Below are 18,866 nucleotides of genomic sequence, written 5' to 3'. Positions count from 1 at the left end.
CAGTGTATATTGCTTTCTATTTTATGTTTGCCGATGATACCTACTCAGTACGTGTTCCTTGTACTGACCCCTGCTTGTAATTTTCTTCTTTGGTATTTGTGGAGTGCAGCAAGCGTAGCATCGACTTCGACTCGCCCTAAACTCTAGCCAGTCTCCAGCATATCAGATTTCAGGGTGAGCTATTGTTCCTAGCTCGAACTGGATTCTCTCATTCACGTCTTGATGTCCTTGAATTTTGGACATGGACCATCTTTTTACTTATTTTAGCTTCTTAAATACTCTTAGATTTAGAAATTTGAGGATAGATGTTCTTGGTGTGATGACTTCCAGATTTTGGGGATGATAATTGATAAACTTTAGAAGCTTATTTATTGGTTATATTAATAAATTTTGGGTCTTACGCATTATATTTTGTTCATAATGGTTGAAATATTGGTGAATGTTGGGGTTTAGATTTGTTGGTTCGCTCACATAGGAGGATAAGTGTGGGTGCCACTCGCGGCTCGTTTTGGGTCATGACAAACTTGGTATCGATCATTAGGTTTGTTGGTCTCATCACACAAGAACGATTCTAGTAGAGTTTTGAGGAATAGTAGGGGGACGCCCTTACTTTTCTTTGAGAGGCTATAAGACTTTCAGAAAATTCCATTCTTTCTTTCTTTCGTGCTATTACTTGGATCCAATTGGTATCTAGGTGATACAAATTGGTATCTGACATCCTCACTCTATTTCGCAGATGGTTAGAACTAGAGCAAAACCTGTGCCAACACCAACACCGGCAAGATAGGGTGCGTTTGAGCCAACCATTGGGGTTGTAGCTCGAGGAGGAGCAGTGGCAAGAGGCCGTGGTAGAGGTCGCAGGAGGACGCCCTCTAGAGATAAAGCACAAACACCCGATCAAGCTAGTAATAGGGCGATGACTCCTCCATCGACTGATGAGGTAGTGAGAGAGAGTGAAGAAGAGGAAAATGAGCAGGTTCAAGATGAGGAATTACCACCCCAGCCTACCCCAGAGATGATTAACCAGGTTCTTACTTATCTTAGCGGGTAATCTGATCAGGGCCAGACACCTTCAGTGTTTGCTGCACCAGCACCTCAAGTTCGGGGAGTACAACATGCAGCTGATGTGGCTCCCCGCATGGATGCCTCGTTGGAAGTAGGCACGTTTCCTTGATTGACTACATGGTCTATAATGACGAGTGATCGGCATGAACTTTTCACTAAATTCTTGAAGTTGAAGCCTCCAGTCTTCAAGGGTGCTGAATCTGAGGATGCCTATGATTTTCTGGTTGATTGTCATGAGCTGCTACATAAGATGGACATAGTAGAACGATTCGGTGTTTAGTTTGTAACCTATTAGTTTCAAGTGAATGCCAAAATGTGGTGGCGGAAGTATGGTGAGTGTCAACCAGCACAGACACCATCTATGACTTGGGCATCATTCTCTAGCTTATTTATGGAGAAGTATATACCCCGGACTTCGAGGGACAAGAGGAGAGATGAGTTCCTTAGCATAGAGCAAGGCAGAATGTCTGTTACTGCTTATGAGGCTAAGTTTTGTGCACTATCCAGGTATGCCACCCAGCTTTGCTTCAGTCCATAAGAGCGGATTCGCCGTTTTGTGAAGGGATTGAGGTCAGATTTGCAGATCTCAGCCTTACAGGTAGCTGCAGCAGCAAAATCCTTTCAGGAAGTTGTTGATTTTGTGATAGAGGTTGAGGGGGTGAAGCCAGACGATTTCACCATGGCATCGACATCTAAGAAGTTTCGTAAGGGAGGTGAGTTTAGTGGTTCTTACTCGAGAGGGCAGAGTTCAGGAGGTTACCAAACCCGACCTATTCAGTCTTCACTGCAAGCTGTAGCTGGGGGTCCATCGCAGACCAGTCCGCATTTCTCTGAGTTTGGAGGTTATCCCCATACTTCGTCGTTCTCCCAGAGACCTATGTTTGACTCCAGAGATTGCTATGGATGTGGAGAGACTGGAAATATTAGGAGATATTGTCCAAAATAGAGTTACAGACCCCCAATAGTAAGAGGTAGAGGTGGTCATGGGAGAGGCCGCCTTTTTGGAGGACGTGGTAGCCAAGGTAATGGTGGTCACGAAATAAGCCGGGGTGGAGGGTGAGCTGGAGCTACTGCAGCGCAACATGGTAGGAGCAACGGGCAGACAGGTGATAGGGCCCATTGTTATGCTTCCCCGGGAGGTCTGAAGTAGAGACATCTCATGCTATTATCACATGTTATCTTTTGGTCTGTGATTGCATGGCTTTTGTATTATTTGATCCTGGATCCACATTTTCATATGTATCTTCCTCATTTGCTACTGGTCTTTATTTACATTGTGATTTGCTTGACATGCCTATTCGTGTCTCTACTCCTGTGGGTGAATCTGTGATAGTTGAGAAGGTGTATAGGTCTTGTCTTGTGACTTTTGTAGGGAGCAATACTTATGTAGATTTGATTATTCTAAAGATGGTGGATTTCGATGTAATCCTAGGTATGACTTGGCTTTCTCCAAATTTTGCAATCTTTGATTGTAATGCTAAAACTGTGACATTGGCCAAGCCTGCGACAGATCCGCTAGTGTTGGAGGGTGACTATACTTCCACTCCAGTTCATATCATCTCCTTTCTTCGTGCTAAGAAAATGGTTAGTAAGTGTTTTTTAGGTTTCTTGGCACATCTTAGGGATGATACTTCCCAAGTACCTTCTATTGAGTCTGTCTCGATAGTCTGGGAGTTCCTAGATGTGTTTCCCGCGGACCTTCCTGGTATGCCACAGGATAGGGATATTGATTTTTGTATTGATCTGGAGCCGGGTACTCACCCCATTTTCATACCCCCTTATAGAATGGCTCTAGTTGAGTTATGGGAGTTAAAGGCCCAACTTCAGGAGTTGTTAGGTAAAGGTTTTATAAAGCCAAGTGCATCCCCTTGGGGTGCTCCTGTTTTATTTGTGAAGAATAAGGATGGAGGTTTACGGATGTGCATAGACTACAAGCAACTAAATAAGGTAACTATTAAGAACAAGTATCCTCTTCCTCGCATTGATGATTTGTTCGATCAGTTACAAGGTGCTTGTACGTACTCAAAAATCGATTTGAGATCTGGTAATCATTTGAAAATACGGGCAACAGATGTGCCAAAGACTGCTTTTCGAACCAGGTATGGGCCTTATGAATTCTTAGTAATATCTTTTGGGCTTACGAATGCCCCTGCTGCTTTCATGAGCCTGATGAACGGGATTTTAAAGCCATATCTGGATCTCTTTGTCATTGTATTCATTGATGATATATTGATATACTCAAAGAGCAGGAAAGAACATGAGGAGCATTTGAGAATTGTATTGAAAGTGTTGAGGGAGAAAAGGCTTTATGCCAAATTCTCCAAGTGTGGGTTTTGGCTAGATTCAGTGTCCTTCTTGGGGCACGTAGTTTCTAAGGATGGAGTGATGGTGGATCCTTCTAAGATTGAAGCAGTGAAGAGTTGGGTAAGACCTGCTAATGTTACAGAGGTAAGGAGCTTTGTTGGTTTAGCTAGCTACTACTGTCGATTTGTCAAGGGATTTTCTTCTGTTGCTTCCCAATTGGCAAATTTGACTAAGCAGAATGTTCCATTTGTATGGTCGGACGAATGTGAAGAAAGCTTCCAGAACCTCAAGACCTTGTTGACTACTGCATCAATTCTTACCTTGGCAGTGGAAGGTAACAATTTCATTGTATATTGTGATGCATCTTATTCTGGTTTGGGTGAAGTGCTAATGCAGGAAAGGAATGTAATTGCTTCTGCTTCAAGGAAATTAAAAGTGCATGAACGTAACTATCTGACCTATGAATTTGAGTTGGTTGCAGTTGTGTTTACATTAAAGCAATGGAGAGATCATCAATATGGGGTCAAGTGTGAAGTCTATACAGATCATCGTAGTTTACAGTATGTCTTTACTCAGAAAGATTTGAATTTGAGGCAGAGCAGGTGGACGGAACTACTGAAGGACTATGATATTACTATCTTGTATCACCCAGGAAAAGCTAATGTTGTGGCAGATGCTTTAAGTAGAAAAACAGGGAGCATGGGAAGTTTACCCCACCTACAAATTTCTAGACGCCCATTGGATAGAGAGGTTTAGACTTTGGATAATTACCTCATGAGGCTGGAAGTACTAGAGAAAGGAGGATTTTTGGCCTGTGTGGTGGCAAGATCTTCTTTTCTTGACAAGATTAAGGGAAGGCAGTTTGCTGATGAGAAGCTGAGTCGAATTCAGGAGATGGTATTACGAGGAGAGGATAAAGAGGAAATAATTTATGAGGAAGGCGTTTTGAGAATTAAGGGGAGGGTATGTGTGTCCCGTGTTGATGATTTGATTCACACTATTCTTATAGAGACTCATATTTCAAGGTATTCTATACATCCTGGTGCAACCAAGATGTATCATGACACAAAACAACATTTTTGGTGGAGTAGGATGAAGCGTGACATTGGTGATTTTGTTGCCCAATGCCCGAATTGTGAGCATGTAAAGTATGAACACCAGAGGCCCGGAGGAACACTTCAGAAAATGTCCATTCTATTTGGGTAATTTTTAACAGATTAACTAAGTCTGCTCACTTCATTCCGATTAAGGTGACTTACAATGCAGAGAAGTTAGCCAAACTCTATATCTCAGAAATTGTTTGATTGCATGGAGTTCCACTTTCCATTATATCAGATAGAGGTACGCAATTTACTTCTAAGTTTTGGAGAACATTGCATGATGAATTAGGTACTAGGTTAGATCATAGTACTGCATTTCACCCTCAGACCGATGGTCAGTCTGAGTGAAGGATTCAGGTTTTAAAGGATATGCTTCATGCATGTGTGATAGAATTTGGTGGTCATTGGTATAACTTCTTACCCTTAGCAGAGTTTTCATACAATAATAGCTATCACTCAAGTATTGATATGGCCCCATTTGAGGCACTGTATGGGAGGAGATGTAGGTCTACCATTGGTTTGTTTGATGCATTTGAGGTGAGACCATGGGGTACCGATCTTTTGAGGGAATCATTAGATAAAGTAAAATTCATTCAGGAGAAGCTTCTAGCAGCTCAGAAAAGGCAGAAAGAATATGCAGATCGAAAGGTTAGGGACTTGGATTTTATGGAGGGTGAACAATTCTTGCTGAAGGTCTCACCCATGAAAGGTGTGATGCGGTTTGGTAAGCGAGGTATGCTTAGTCCGAGGTATATTGGTCCATTTGAAATTCTGAAGTGCGTGGGGGAGGTGGCTTATTAATTGGCATTGCCTGCAGGACCCTCAGGAGTGCAACCGGTATTTTATGTGTCTATGCTGAAAAAATACCATGGGGATGGATACTACATTATTCGTTGGGAATCAGTTCTTCTTGATGAGAATTTGTCTTATGAGGAGGAGCCTGTTGCTATTTTAGATAGAGAAATCCGCAAGTTGAGATCAAGGGAGATTGCATCCATCAAGGTTCAGTGGAAGAATCGGCAAGTTGAAGAGTCCACTTGGGAGAAGGAGCCTGATATGCAAGAAAGATATCCACATCTTATTACAGATTCAACTACTCTTTCTCGCCCTTGTTTTTCTTCTTGTGAGCGTTCGAGGACGAACGATGGGTAAATTGGTATCTATTGTAACAACCTGTTTAGTCGGTTCGAGCACTAGACTTATTGTGATAAAAACTGACTGGGTCGGCGGATCACGCGATGGACCGTCATGTCCACGACGGACCGTGATGGACTTAGTCGTCCCATACTTGAGTAATTTCTTCAGCTGCTCTCCTCATTACCCTCGGCAACAGGTAGGACGAACCGTCATAGGCACAACGGTCCGTCGAGCGTCTTCGTTCCAAAACACTTCAACTTGGAAATCTGGGTACTGGGATCAACTCTTTGAACTTCACGACGGAACTGCAGCACGAACCATCGTAGATACGATGGACCATCACAAACCTCTTTACTGAATTTGACTCTCTCAACTTTCTGACGGACCTGCAGGTCAAATTGAATGGATTTAAAATAATGTTACGGCATGGATCGGGATTAAAAAATTTTCCATTTTCATCCATTAAATAATATTTTAATTAAATCACTTGAAAAGTTTGTTTTAAATTGTCAAGTTGCAAATATTTAGTTACTAAGATCTGATTGAGTTATTAAATGGTAAGATGAATAAAAATTCTCAATTGGAAGGCATGTTCCTAAAGGGCCCAATGAATTCCTAATTGGAATTAGGGGATCTTTTTTAAATGATTCTTTTATCACACTGTGATATTTTACATCTTTGAATGGCTCCATTCGAGAACAATTGGCTGCTAACAAAATTATCAACGACTGACATTCCTTATTTCTATTCAACAACGTATGAATAGTTCCTTGAGGTTGGTTAAGAGATTGTCGAATTTTTGCCAGGAAGGACCTTCACAAGTTGCGTAACCTCGACTTGGTCAAACTTTCGCTAAATGTTTCAAAGGGGTGTTTCGGACTATTCATGATTATAATCAGTAAATTAGTAGGGTAAGTATAATAATTTATTTAGTTGGGGGTTAAAGGAGATAACTTTTTAAATAAATAGTGTGTTACTTTTATCACCTTTTATAATTGATTATATGATAATTAGGGTAAAAAGAATCTGAAAAGGAGAAAGAAAAGAACAGAGAGGGGAGAACGAGCGAGAGACAGAGAACGAAGAGGAAAGCAAAGGCATTGGGGAAGTAGCTTGCTTGATCACGATTTTTGGTGGAGGTAGGTTATGGTTTATTTCTATTTGATAGATAAACTCTAAGTAACGATTGATATGTATTGAGTGATATTGTAATGTCTCCTATGTACTTGATGGTGTGGTTGTATGTTTTGATTGTGTGGTTTGTGGTTGGCCTAAAATTATGCGACTCTTGAATCTTCAATCTTAAATCCTCTCTATTAAGATGACAGCTTGAAATAAAGAAGGTTTGATGAACTAAAACAATGAGATAAATGGATCGGAGTGTCACATTACGACACGTAAGTATTAGGGGATTGGAGTATCATGTTCCGACACGTAGTATTAGGGGATCGGAGTGTCACGTTCTGACACGTAGTATTAGGGGATCGGAGTGTCACGTTCCGACACGGTAGTAATAATGGATTGGAGTGTCACGTTCCGACACGTAGTATTAGGGGATTGGAGTGTCACGTTCCGACACGATAATAATAAAGAGAAGTAATCTTTAATTATTTTCATATACTAAAATTCAAAAAACCTATTTCCCAAATGAGTATGGTGTGGAGGCTTGAGTCCTCATATGTGTGCCTGGTGTTGTTGCCAATGGTTCTTGTACTTTTTGTTGCCACCTGCTAAGTATTGTAGTTGATTTTATATATATATATTGCTTTCTATTTTTAGTTGGCCGATGATACCTACTCAGTACGTGTTCCTTGTACTGACCCCTACTTGTAATTTTCTTCTTTGTTATTTGTGCAGTGCAGCAAGCGTGCCATCGACTTCGACTCGCCCTCAACTCTAGCCAGTCTCCAGCATATTAGATTTCAGGGTGAGCTATTGTTCCTAGCTTGGACTGGATTCTCTCATTCACGTCTTGATGTCCTTGAAGTACGGACATGGACCATCTGTTTACTTATTTTAGCTTCTTAAATACTCTTAGATTTAGAAATTTGAGGATCGATGTTCTTGGTGTGATGACTTCCTGATTTTGGGGATGATAATTGATAAACTTTAGAAGCTTATTTATTGGTTATATTAATAAGTTTTGGGTCTTCCGCATTATATTTTGTTCATTATGGTTGAAATATTGGTGAATGTTGGGGTTTAGATTTGTTGGTTCGCTCACATAGGAGGATAAGTGTGGGTGCCACTCGCGGCTCGTTTTGGGTCGTGACAATGAGATTCTCTAATATTTATGAAAGACTAGTTTTTATTTAATATCTTGAAAAGTTTTAATTCCGCACAACTTTTCATGTCTTATGTAATGAATGATAGTTAAAGGGATTATACAAGACCCCAAAGGGTCATGTACGCCTTGACACAAACCGAGGGTTCTCTCTCACTTCTAAGGGGTACTTTCGAATCGTGATAGTTTTTCCTTGGGGTTTGAGAAAAAGAAAATGGGGAATTAAGAGATAAAAATCTGACTATTTTGGACTTTAATTAGTCAAGAAAATCTTTCAGGTTTATCTTACAGGTAAAAACACAAAAAATGACCCTTTTTAATGTTTTATTGTCGGCTAATTCGGCACTGCACTGTAATAGGTTGCTAAAATTGTCATAACTTCTACTTGGAACTCGCATAGAAGAAAAATTTGTAATATTGGAAAACCGGTTCAAATAGCATTAATTTTATAGGATAAGGATCACGTAACTTTTCATATTGTAAGAGATTTGGTTTCAAGTTGACCTAAGTAAAATCTGATATTTAAAGACACTCTTTAAGAAAGCATTCAACTCAACTTTTTGCTAGGAGATTCTAGTAATCTTTATTAATATAAAAAATCATTTCCAAATTAAACAATTGACCTTAACACCTACAAAAATTAAAAATCACCCAGTATGATCTTATTGACAAATGAAGAATTATTCGAGTCTTAACTTAGAAATTTTTGTGGTGTTACATGGTATGTAATAATTTCTTCTTAATTAGATATCTTGAGTTTTAGACCACTAGTTATGAAGTTACTTTTGTTATGAAGCGCTTTACCACCAAATGTGAGACATCGTGGTGCTAATCAGAATTTAATAGGCTCCAATGCAGGTACGGAACACCCTGTGCAAAAAGTTTTTTAAAAAAATTGTTGAATGTTTGCCAGTGAAAACCTAAAGTTTAATGACATAGATATCAGTTAAGGCGAATCTAACGAACACATGTATGTTTCTGAGTAATTGTTTTGAAATTTTTAGTCTAGTTTGTCAAAGATCCTCTTAAAAAATAATGAAGCCTAGGTTCACTGACTAACAAAGTGCTTAATTAGGGGATGTGACTCTTCTTATTCTCCTTACAAAAAAATGAGCTTAAGCACTTGTGAAGAATGTCGGAAATGTTTTATAGAGATAGCAAGAGTTTTGTTGTTTGACATTGCTTAATGATATTGATATTATGCGAAAAGAAAACGAGTAATGGAACTTGTCAACTTAATCTATTAGTGTTATAGTCATATACTAGCAAAAAAATTTCAAAAGTCAGCTGAAATGACCATCTATATGTATGCAATTACAAGTTTGTGATTTGAGTTGGTTTCCGTATATTCCAGATTTGTAAAGATAATTCATAAATAGAAAGGGAATACCAACATTGAATTAAAATATGAAGTGAATGCTAATACTCTAAAAAATTACAAGACATAAATTAAGAGTTAAAATTATGGTAAGAAATTCATAACTAGAAACATCCAAATCTCAAAACCTTTTTATATTCCAACAATGAATTTTAGAACGAGGTCATAAGCAGATTTAGGCATTTGATTGAACTCCACAATTACAATGTGTCTCTTATGTTTCCGTTGATCTGCTAATCTTTCCTTAAATTTTCTCTTGCTTGATTCAAATTTCTTCTTCACTATTGTTTTGTGTTTCTTTTTGCATTTTTTTGCAACTTCACAACTTTATTTTGATTCCGCATTGGTCTTGTAATTGAACTACCGTTGCTTTATTTTGGACGAGGATGAGGAGAAACTTTTTTTACCACATGTATTAAGGTTAGTCACAAATTATAGAAATATAAATAAGATGAAATATAAAGAATACTTTTAATCGAAGGCCAAAGAAACAACTGTGTTTCCTTGAAAAATTTAACCCACACATTATACCCGAGGTTGCAGATTAATATGTCCCAAGATAAAACAGATTAAGATATTAAAGAAGTAGTGATACCTTAGACTTCATTAACTTCAACAAACGTAAGAGTAGTAACAAGATCACACACAGACACAATCGATCGACAATTTTGTTCATGAGAGAAAATGTAGGCAAAGAGGAAACTTTTTAGTGTTTGAGAAAACGAAAAAAATCTCATTTATATAACAAATTTTAGCAAGAAACGTGTTTGTTAAGAAAAATTTGTTCAAGCCCATTTTTTTCAAAAAGTTGTATTTTTGGGGAAAAAGAATAACTTTTCGGAAGGAACAAGTCCCTTCAGATTGTTATTATCATTGCACGCTCATTTCAAGTAAATTTTGTTGCGCCAGAATTAATATGTTCTTAATTAACATTCTGGATTAATTTATAAGAGAAAATAAATTGATTAACATGATCTATTCGATTACAAAATTAATTAAATAGATTTTGTCCACAAAATTTATCAATCAATTACATCATTTGTGAAATCCAGATCCAAATATGAAGCATAGTCCAAAGCGAGCTCGAGGCGAGTGATGACGACAACACAATGGGGTACCTTTTTCTTAACCCTTTAAGAAGTAAAGGAAGTATTTCCTAATATAAGAACAATAATTTTCTTTCTTCTACTAATATGGGAGAAATGACTTTTGATTTGCACTTTGCAAATGACTTTTCATTTTCCCTCCAAATATGGTTCCCTCAGTTTTCCATTTTTCTCTTCTTTTTTTCCATTCACATTTTGCTAAAACCCAAATATCCCCCACATGAATGGGAAATGACTACGTTAAAACATATTCATGAAAAACTTGTGTGTCTTTTATATAAGGGTTAATCGCATCAGGATAAACACATTTCCCTTTAAACTTTCAATAGTGAAGATATATCGGATAGACTCGGTCAATCGTTAAATTTGATAACTTAGAATTGTCAAGATTTGTTGTATACATAGACAACATAAGTTACACAATTAACCCTTGAATAGTTGTCTAACAGAGTTATGCCTTTGTATCATGTGATCAAATTTCCCATTATACACAACGCTTCGAGCCCTTCCTATTGCAGCTTGACTATCATAGTGTATGCATATATGGGCCATTGATTTGGAAAAAAACGGAATATCTTCTAAGAAATTTCGAAGTCATTCAGCTTCTTCACCTACCTTATTTAAGGCGATGAATATAGATTCCATTGTAGAGCGAGTTATACATGTTTGTTTGGACTGCTGGTTATTTGTTGTAATGCAAATCATAGTTTTGAGTGTCATCTAAGTATTCCTAAATTCTCCTTATTACCAACCAATGATTTTGATAGGGTTACTTGTGTATCGACTAGGTTTACTAATAGCACAAGCTATGTCTGGTTGTCAAATAAGGAGTCTTGAAAAAGTTATTTCCCAATATCACATTAGCAACTCCTAGATCTTTCATATCAAACCTAATTACTAACGAGCATACGCTTAGTAGATTTTACATTGGCAATGTCCTTGCTCATTATCAACGTATCATCCACATATAGGCATATAATGACTTCCTAATTAGGAGTATCTTTAATGTAAATGCATTTATAACATTCATTGATCTTAAATCCATTTGACAACATGTTTTGATCAAAATTTGCATGTAATTGTCTTGGTACTTGTTTTATTCCATAAAGTGATTTAATAAGTTCGCATACTTTCTTTTCTTTACCAGGAACTACAAAGCCTTCAGGCTATTCCGTGTAAATTTCTTCCTCTAGATATCTAGATAAGGAGGGTTTCACATCCATTTGATGGATTTCAAGATCGTATACTACATCTAAGGATATTAACATCTGAATTGATGTAATCCTAGTCACTGGCAAGTCTGTGTAAAAATAATCTAAACCTTCTTTATGTATAATGCTTTTGACAACATGACAACAATTCTTGTTTGTTATTTTTCAGTAGTTCCATCATCTTTCATCTTCCTTTTAAAGATCCATTTTGAACACAAGGGTTTGTTTCTTGGAGGAGGATTAACTAAGTCCCAGGTATGATTGCTTATGATTTATTCAATATCACTATTTACATCCTTCTTCCAAGCGGTTGAGTCGCTAGACAACATTCCTTCCTTGAATGTTTTATGCTGACTTTCTAGAAGGAATGTTACAAAATTAGATCCAAATGAAGAATTTGTTCTTTGACGTTTATTGCGCCTTGGATTCTATTAATTGGTTTAATTCTCTTTTGGTTCTTCTAGGGGTTGTTTATACCCCCACTTTATGACTCAAGTCTCTTTGTATGGATAGATATATTCAAAAAAATCAGCATTATATGATTCCATTACCGTATTATTGTGACACCTTAAATGTTCAGGACTTTTTATAGAGACTCACTAGATAAAATAATACTTAAAACAATTTTTTTAAGCCGAAAATAATGTATTGAAACTAATTCAGAAGTTTTAGAGTAAAAATATCAAGAAACGGCCATGACGTCCAGAAAATTGTGAAATATGAGCTAGTGTGCCTTGGCATGTTTCATGGTGTTTTATGAGTCAGAATATAATTAAACATTTGGTAGAAAGGTGTTAAAAATGTATTAGAGTGTGTTTAGGTCAAAACATACGGGTACGACTCCCCAAGGATAGCCCTAGTTGTACTTGGAGAGGACCCTTCCATTTGACCCCAAAATTGTCATTTGGACAGTGTGCAACCACGAGCTAGACGGCGAGCCACCATTTGATAAATGCTACATCAATGGCTTATTATGTTGACACTTAGTTTATTCTTTAAAATGGTCTAAAAAATCAGTCTTTGTCGAAAATGAAGCCCGTGCAGGATGGGCCATCTTTGGGACTAGGGGGAGTAGACGTGGTTTCGTTGGTTGGGATCGAGTTCACTGCCACGTTTTTGAGTTAAGTGGGTTGATTATTTTATTAGTTAATTAAGTGATTAAGGTTTAAGAGTTGGTTATATTAAGTTAGTTAATGACAATATATATGCTACCTTAAGTCATAAACTAACTTAACACCCCATAATTCCCAAAACCTGATTCTTTCCAACTTCTCTCTAGTTTTTTGATCTATTCAAAGACCCCATTGAATACAAAGCTTCAAGGTTTACTAGGTATTTAATACATCAAATTTTATCAATCAAACTACAAGGAATCCTACGGTATGGAAGATATTCAGTTTTGAGATCTCTTTCCCCTAGAGGCTCTTCAAAATTGTTTTGAATGAAGTCTAAAAGATGGGATTTCATCAAATTTCGTGATTACTCTTTCAAATTAATTTGATGTTGATTTAATTTGATTATTATTGAGAGATTATGGTTGAATATTTGTTAATTGATGTAGTTCTTAGTTTTTGACCTAGTTCTATGGAAGATTTTATGATTGAAGATTTTTCCCGTAACCCTGGGTTATGAATTGAGGTTGATTTGATTAGTGATGTACTTATTTATTATATAGATTACTATTATATGATGCTATTAAGTTAATTGGTGTATGAATATTATTGGATTGATCATAAGATCTTGAAGGCGGCTTATGAAGGCTATGTTGTAAGACTTTATGATCTTGAGTTCTTTAATTCAATAATGATGGTGTATAGTTGATGATGATGTGTAATTTAATATTATATGTGATTAGATTAAAAAGATGATGGTATGATTAATGTTATGAGATGTGATGAATATGTGAATTGTGAGATAATGTTAAGGGTATGATGATACAAGATTGAATATGAATCACTTGTGTTCCTACTGTAATATGACTATGATTTGTTGATCTCATAAATAAAGGGTTGTTATGAAACGAAATTATCATGCAACACCTAATGAGGTAATTACATGATATACAAGTGGTTATTATCGTATGACCTATATTAATCTATGATAATTAAGAATGACTTAATGACATTTCAAAAAGGGACATTAGCTTAGCACCGAATGAACTTGACAATGAGAGGTGTTGACTCCCCAATGGAAGGGAGGTTCACGAATGTTCTCATTAGTTGAGTACTCCAATGCTCATTTTGCTAATGAGCATGTAGAGGTTTTAAGACATAACTCGTAGTTCTAACTATGTTGCCCCCACAGGAATACTAGTTGTTGGATAAACCTAGAATGCTATGTTATTGTTTTAATTCTTTCTTGGAAAGTAGAGAACCTTCTTTCGATGTAGGGTTTCATGATACCAGATTACAAGTTTAGCTAACATGGTCTATTGTCGGTTAAGGCGATTGTTCCTGAAAATTAAATGAATGAATGAAGTAATAAAGGTGAACAATAACTAGGGTAACTTAAGGGTTTATACTTAATGTAGATAGGTGTATGGGAGTGTACTTACACATTGCACATGTTGGCCTTGAGGGAAGTCCTAGGAGGTTGTCCTTATGCACTTATGATATGAATAATATGCATATGTTGATTTTACATGTTGATCATCTTATATGAGGTTAATGTCATTGATGAACATGGTATTGGTCTAGATTTCTATATATGATGGTGAATACACAAGATGTAATGATATATGAAGGAGGGCATTAATTATGATTTCTTTCCTTGTTTACTTGATTATGTGGCGTTATGGGGCTTCACATGAGCATTGAATTTCTACGCGTGGGATGGGATTGTTTGTAAGGGTCTTGTATGCTATGATTTATGAACTCGATTACATGAATTGTTCTTATGACTTTATATTGAAGCTTTCCATGTTAATATGACCTTATGTTGATATCCATGTTGACCTGATTATATGATTATGTTGGTCTTGTGTTGAAGGGCATGTTTGTTTACTCTTTTGAGTGGACCAAGATTTTCACCTGAATTTTGTTTTTTGTTTTGGTCCATTTGGCCTATTTTTTATTGAAATATTTATTATTAAATAAAAGGAGCTTCCAACTACACTATTGAACAAAAAAAAACTCAAATTCCTAGTGGTATCTTTTAAGTTACTAGTATACCGAAAATGATTAGTAAGTAAAGTAATTTATGCCTATTTAGTATTATCATGTGGAGAGACTCGAAATATAAATACCATTGTTATTGTAAATATTAGATTTAGGAAAATATTAATAAATCAATAGTTGGATTAAGATGACAAAAGAAAATAATGAATTTCTTAGTTGTTTATAACAAAACTTTAAAGCGAGCATATATCTTCATTTAGCAAATTGTAATTGTTCTATTTAATGTTTGAGATAATTTTAATACAGGAAAGTTAGAATCAAAATCAATGTAATAATCATTTGAAAACCACTTTTGTCCATAATTTAGACATCTGGAAAAGATTTTGGTGTAAAATTTTATATAGATTGAATCATGATATAATCAAAATCTCTTTCTATTCCAACTGTGTCTTCTGGGAGCACGATAGTCTTTAGCAGGTTTAGGCATATCATGAAAGCCCACTATTATAGTATTTCTCTTGGTTTTCCGTTGTTCTATCAATAATTCCTCAAATTTTCTCCTTATTAATTAAACCTTTATCTCCATGTTTCAAGTATAAAGTTTTGTGTTGTTCTCCCAACTGGTCTATAATTATACTGCAGTTATTTTGTTTTTATGGTGAGCAGTCTAAAAGAAGTTGTGTTTGATGAGGAGCAACTTGTACAATTTTCTTGATACATAATTTAATTTTCATCGTTGGTTTCATAAGTTTAGATAAAGTGATCTGATGTGTTCCTTTATTAATCTATCCGTCTTTATTGGATTTGTTTTCTAGATTACTTGACATTCATCATTAGCATTGTCATATGCATCATCATGAAGAGTCAAGTTATCGTGGTCTTTGGAGTCCCTTTTCTTCTTGAATATACTATTTCTGCTCTTTGTCAAAGTGCACAAGATATATCAGAATTTTTTTTATAGAATGAGGATGTTATTTATCATTGTAGGCTGGAAGGGTTTGTATAAGGATAAATATTTTTTGCCAACCATATCGAATTAACATGTGACATTATAATATCAGCTCCTTCAATAGAATTCACGTGACATCTCATATCTTATGAAACAATTGTATTGCACAATTTAGAGTATGAAAGAAGGGAAACTTTTCTTAAATTTTCTGTAATTCCTCAGATATAGAAGTGGGACCCTCACAACCATGAATAAAATCCTACTAACACGACTTCATAGACAAACTAGGACACTTAAACATTGAGGCTCACATACCAAATTTGTCATAACCCAAGCCTACATACTTGAAATGTCCGACACTAGCGAACTGTCATGGTCCCCAAGAGAACCCCCATCCTTATTAACTACAAGTGGAAGACTATCTTGAATATACATAAATATCAAAATGAAAGAAATGATAAATCAACAATGTATTAAATCTCAAAACTGTCTAAATATATTAAGTATTAAACATAAGTTTTAAAGAAAACCTCTAAACTAAAAGAATCTCTAAAACTATCTATCTATTAAGCCTCTACGATTTACAGATTAGTGTTGGGACAAGATCCATGACTACTCTAAAGATGACGACGGATAAAGTGATATTAGTAAACTCTTGTTGAGTATCCTAATAAATAACATCAACACTTTGAATGTACGAGTATGAAATATAGTCGAATAAAAATAACTGAATGAAAGGATTGCAATAGATGTTGATAAAAAAGCGAAACTGTCATGCCCGGATCTTAAAACCTGGACGTTACCGACACTTTACGACCATTGTTGTCCTTTAGCGAACCCTTGACCTGGCTTACTAAACTTAGGGGAAGACTATTCTCATATCATATAAAGAATTAAAATAATGCTAGTCAATTGAGTTAAATAATTGTCTTGGCCAAAATGATACTGAATTTTAGCACTTGATCATATAAAATATAAGAAAATTAGACAAAAAAAAGAACTACTAACTGTCTATGAAGCCTCTAAACTTACAATGGATGTTGGGAAAGACCCCACAACATCCTAATGAACTAAAATAGAAAAGTAATAAAAGGATTTCCTTGTGTATGCGTCATCACCACCTTGCTTATTCTTAGGGCACTCCCTCATGAAGTGACCCTCTTGACAACACTTGCAACAACCTGTCTGGCCTTAACAAAATTTACCTGAGTAGGTTCTACCACATGCAGAAATCCCAATACCTCCTTGTGCCCCACTACATTGGTATTGGGCTGGTCTAGTATTGAAAATCTGTGAGTTCTGGCCACTATACTCGCCTCTGTTTTTCGGGCGCGGGCGTACTAGCAGATGATGGTGCATTCCCCTTCTATTTTGAAATTATTGTCGACTTGAACCACCTTTATACTGCCCATACTCATTCCCAGTCTTTTTTTTCTTGTTTTTGTATTTCTCTCTCTCCCTCAGCTTCTCCTCTTCAACTTGTTGCACATAGACCATAATCCTTGATATGTTCATGTCACCAATCAACATTGCAGCCCTACCTTTTTTTCTTGAAGCACGACCCAAACCGACAACTAACAAGCTCGTTCTTCTCCTCATGTCCTTCACTATCCTCGGAGCATAGCCAGACAGTAGGGTGAACTTCAACCCATACTCATGAACACTCATGGAGTCCTGTGTCAAAGTGTGGAACTCCCGTACCTTTGCTTACTTTAGTTCTCGAGGGAAGAACATCTCCAAGAAAGCTTCTTCAAAGAAAGCCCAACTTGGATGTGGTTCATCCTCATCTCTTCCCTCCTTCCATTGGTCAAACAAGTTTCTAGCCACACTCTTCAATTGATATGCAGTTAGTTCAACCCTCTCAATATTAACCATATGCTTTCTGCAAATTCTTCCAAAAAATTCTCCATATCCTAATAGTGCTCGATTCGGTGAAGCTGGGATGATTCATTCTCATAAACTCACGAACCCTTGAGGTGTCAAACTCTTCTTGTCGAGCTCATCTCTGTTGCCCGACTTGGTTTGTTACTACTTGACTTAACATCAAAACAGCTTCCCCAAACATTGCATTGGTAACCTCTCCTTGGGGTTGCACATCCAGTGCATTTGGAAACTCTTGTTCCTCAACATTTATTCTAGTTTTTAGACCTTTGACTGCCCTTCATGGAGGCATGATGATATGAAAATAGACATAAGCACGAATTAGAGAGAAACCTTTAACGATAAACACTAATGAGAAGAATATGAAGAAGTTAAATGTTCCTAAATGTTATAGCCTCCTAATTATATATGTGGAGCTCTTCACACCAATTACTAAGATTCTGCAGACACGACTTCATAAATTCCATAGTACTCTTGAACCTTGTGCTTTGAAACCAAATTTGTCATGCCCGGAGCCTACACCCTGGACGTTGCAGGCACCCAACAACCTTTGCTGGCTTTGAGAAAACCCTTGTATTGACTTACTTAAATTAGCGGAAGAATATACTCATCTCAGACAAATAATTAAAAGCATTCTCATCAATTAATTTCAATAATTGTCTTGGCAAAAATGGCATTAAGCCTCAACTTTTGAACATATGAAATATAAGATAAATTCGACTACAAAACTTAACTAAAAACATTTAGCCTAAGTGATGATACAATGTTTTACCTCATACTGTCAAGGATCATCCTATACCTTGTCATTGGTATAGGTTCTTATTTACCTAGTGGATCGACTAGATTTACACACGTGTTTATGTACAAAGTATGAACCGTCATTTCCCATGATAGATTCATGGTCTACATGGAGAATTGAGTTAATATGAACTCTCATCCCCACATCGGTGCTCAATACTACTCCCAAAATAGACTTCATCTCATACTTTTAAAAAACATCTTTCCTTTGGATTGGGATAATTTACTGAACCTTTTTCTTTTAAAAAACTTGTTTTGGAATCAATGTTCCCCTTTTCTTGTTCAAAACTCTTTTGGGAAATCTAACTTTCCCCTAAAAATAAATGTGAAAACATTTATAAAATTATTATGGAATACATAGTTCCCTTATAACTTTTGAGAAATGAACTCAACATTTACTCTTTTGTTAATATGGTATTGCATAATTCCCTTATAGCTTTTGAGAATTTAACTCAACTCTTTGCTCTTTGCTCAACTTGTAACTTGAGACTTAAAACAAATTTAAAATATTTTTTTAAGACTCTTTTAAAACATTAA

At 36.3% G+C, this 18,866-nt stretch overlaps 1 protein-coding gene across 1 annotated transcript; it reads left to right on the top strand.

Moving 5' to 3' along the window:
* Positions 1–1,378: 1,378 nt before the first annotated feature.
* LOC138347978 (uncharacterized) lies at positions 1,379–4,125 on the top strand. Its single transcript, XM_069296585.1, has 3 exons — positions 1,379–1,572; positions 2,688–3,012; positions 3,607–4,125. The coding sequence occupies exons 1-3, from the start codon at positions 1,379–1,381 to the stop codon at positions 4,123–4,125; spliced, it is 1,038 nt and encodes a 345-aa protein (XP_069152686.1).
* Positions 4,126–18,866: the final 14,741 nt, after the last annotated feature.

Source organism: Solanum lycopersicum, chromosome 4 (assembly GCF_036512215.1).
Source record: "Solanum lycopersicum chromosome 4, SLM_r2.1".
Lineage (NCBI taxonomy): Eukaryota > Viridiplantae > Streptophyta > Magnoliopsida > Solanales > Solanaceae > Solanum > Solanum lycopersicum.
Note: the sequence above shows the minus strand (reverse complement) of the source record. Positions and strands in the feature narration are given on the sequence as shown.

Excerpts from the sequence above, each read along its gene's own strand:
- LOC138347978 (XM_069296585.1), top strand. The coding sequence starts at position 1,379 with ATGTGGTGGCGGAAGTATGGTGAGTGTCAACCAGCACAGACACCATCT. Across the intron at positions 1,573-2,687 it reads AAGTTTTGTGCACTATCCAG|GGATGATACTTCCCAAGTAC; the intron begins GTATGCCACCCA and ends GGCACATCTTAG. Across the intron at positions 3,013-3,606 it reads ACTACAAGCAACTAAATAAG|AATGTTCCATTTGTATGGTC; the intron begins GTAACTATTAAG and ends TTGACTAAGCAG.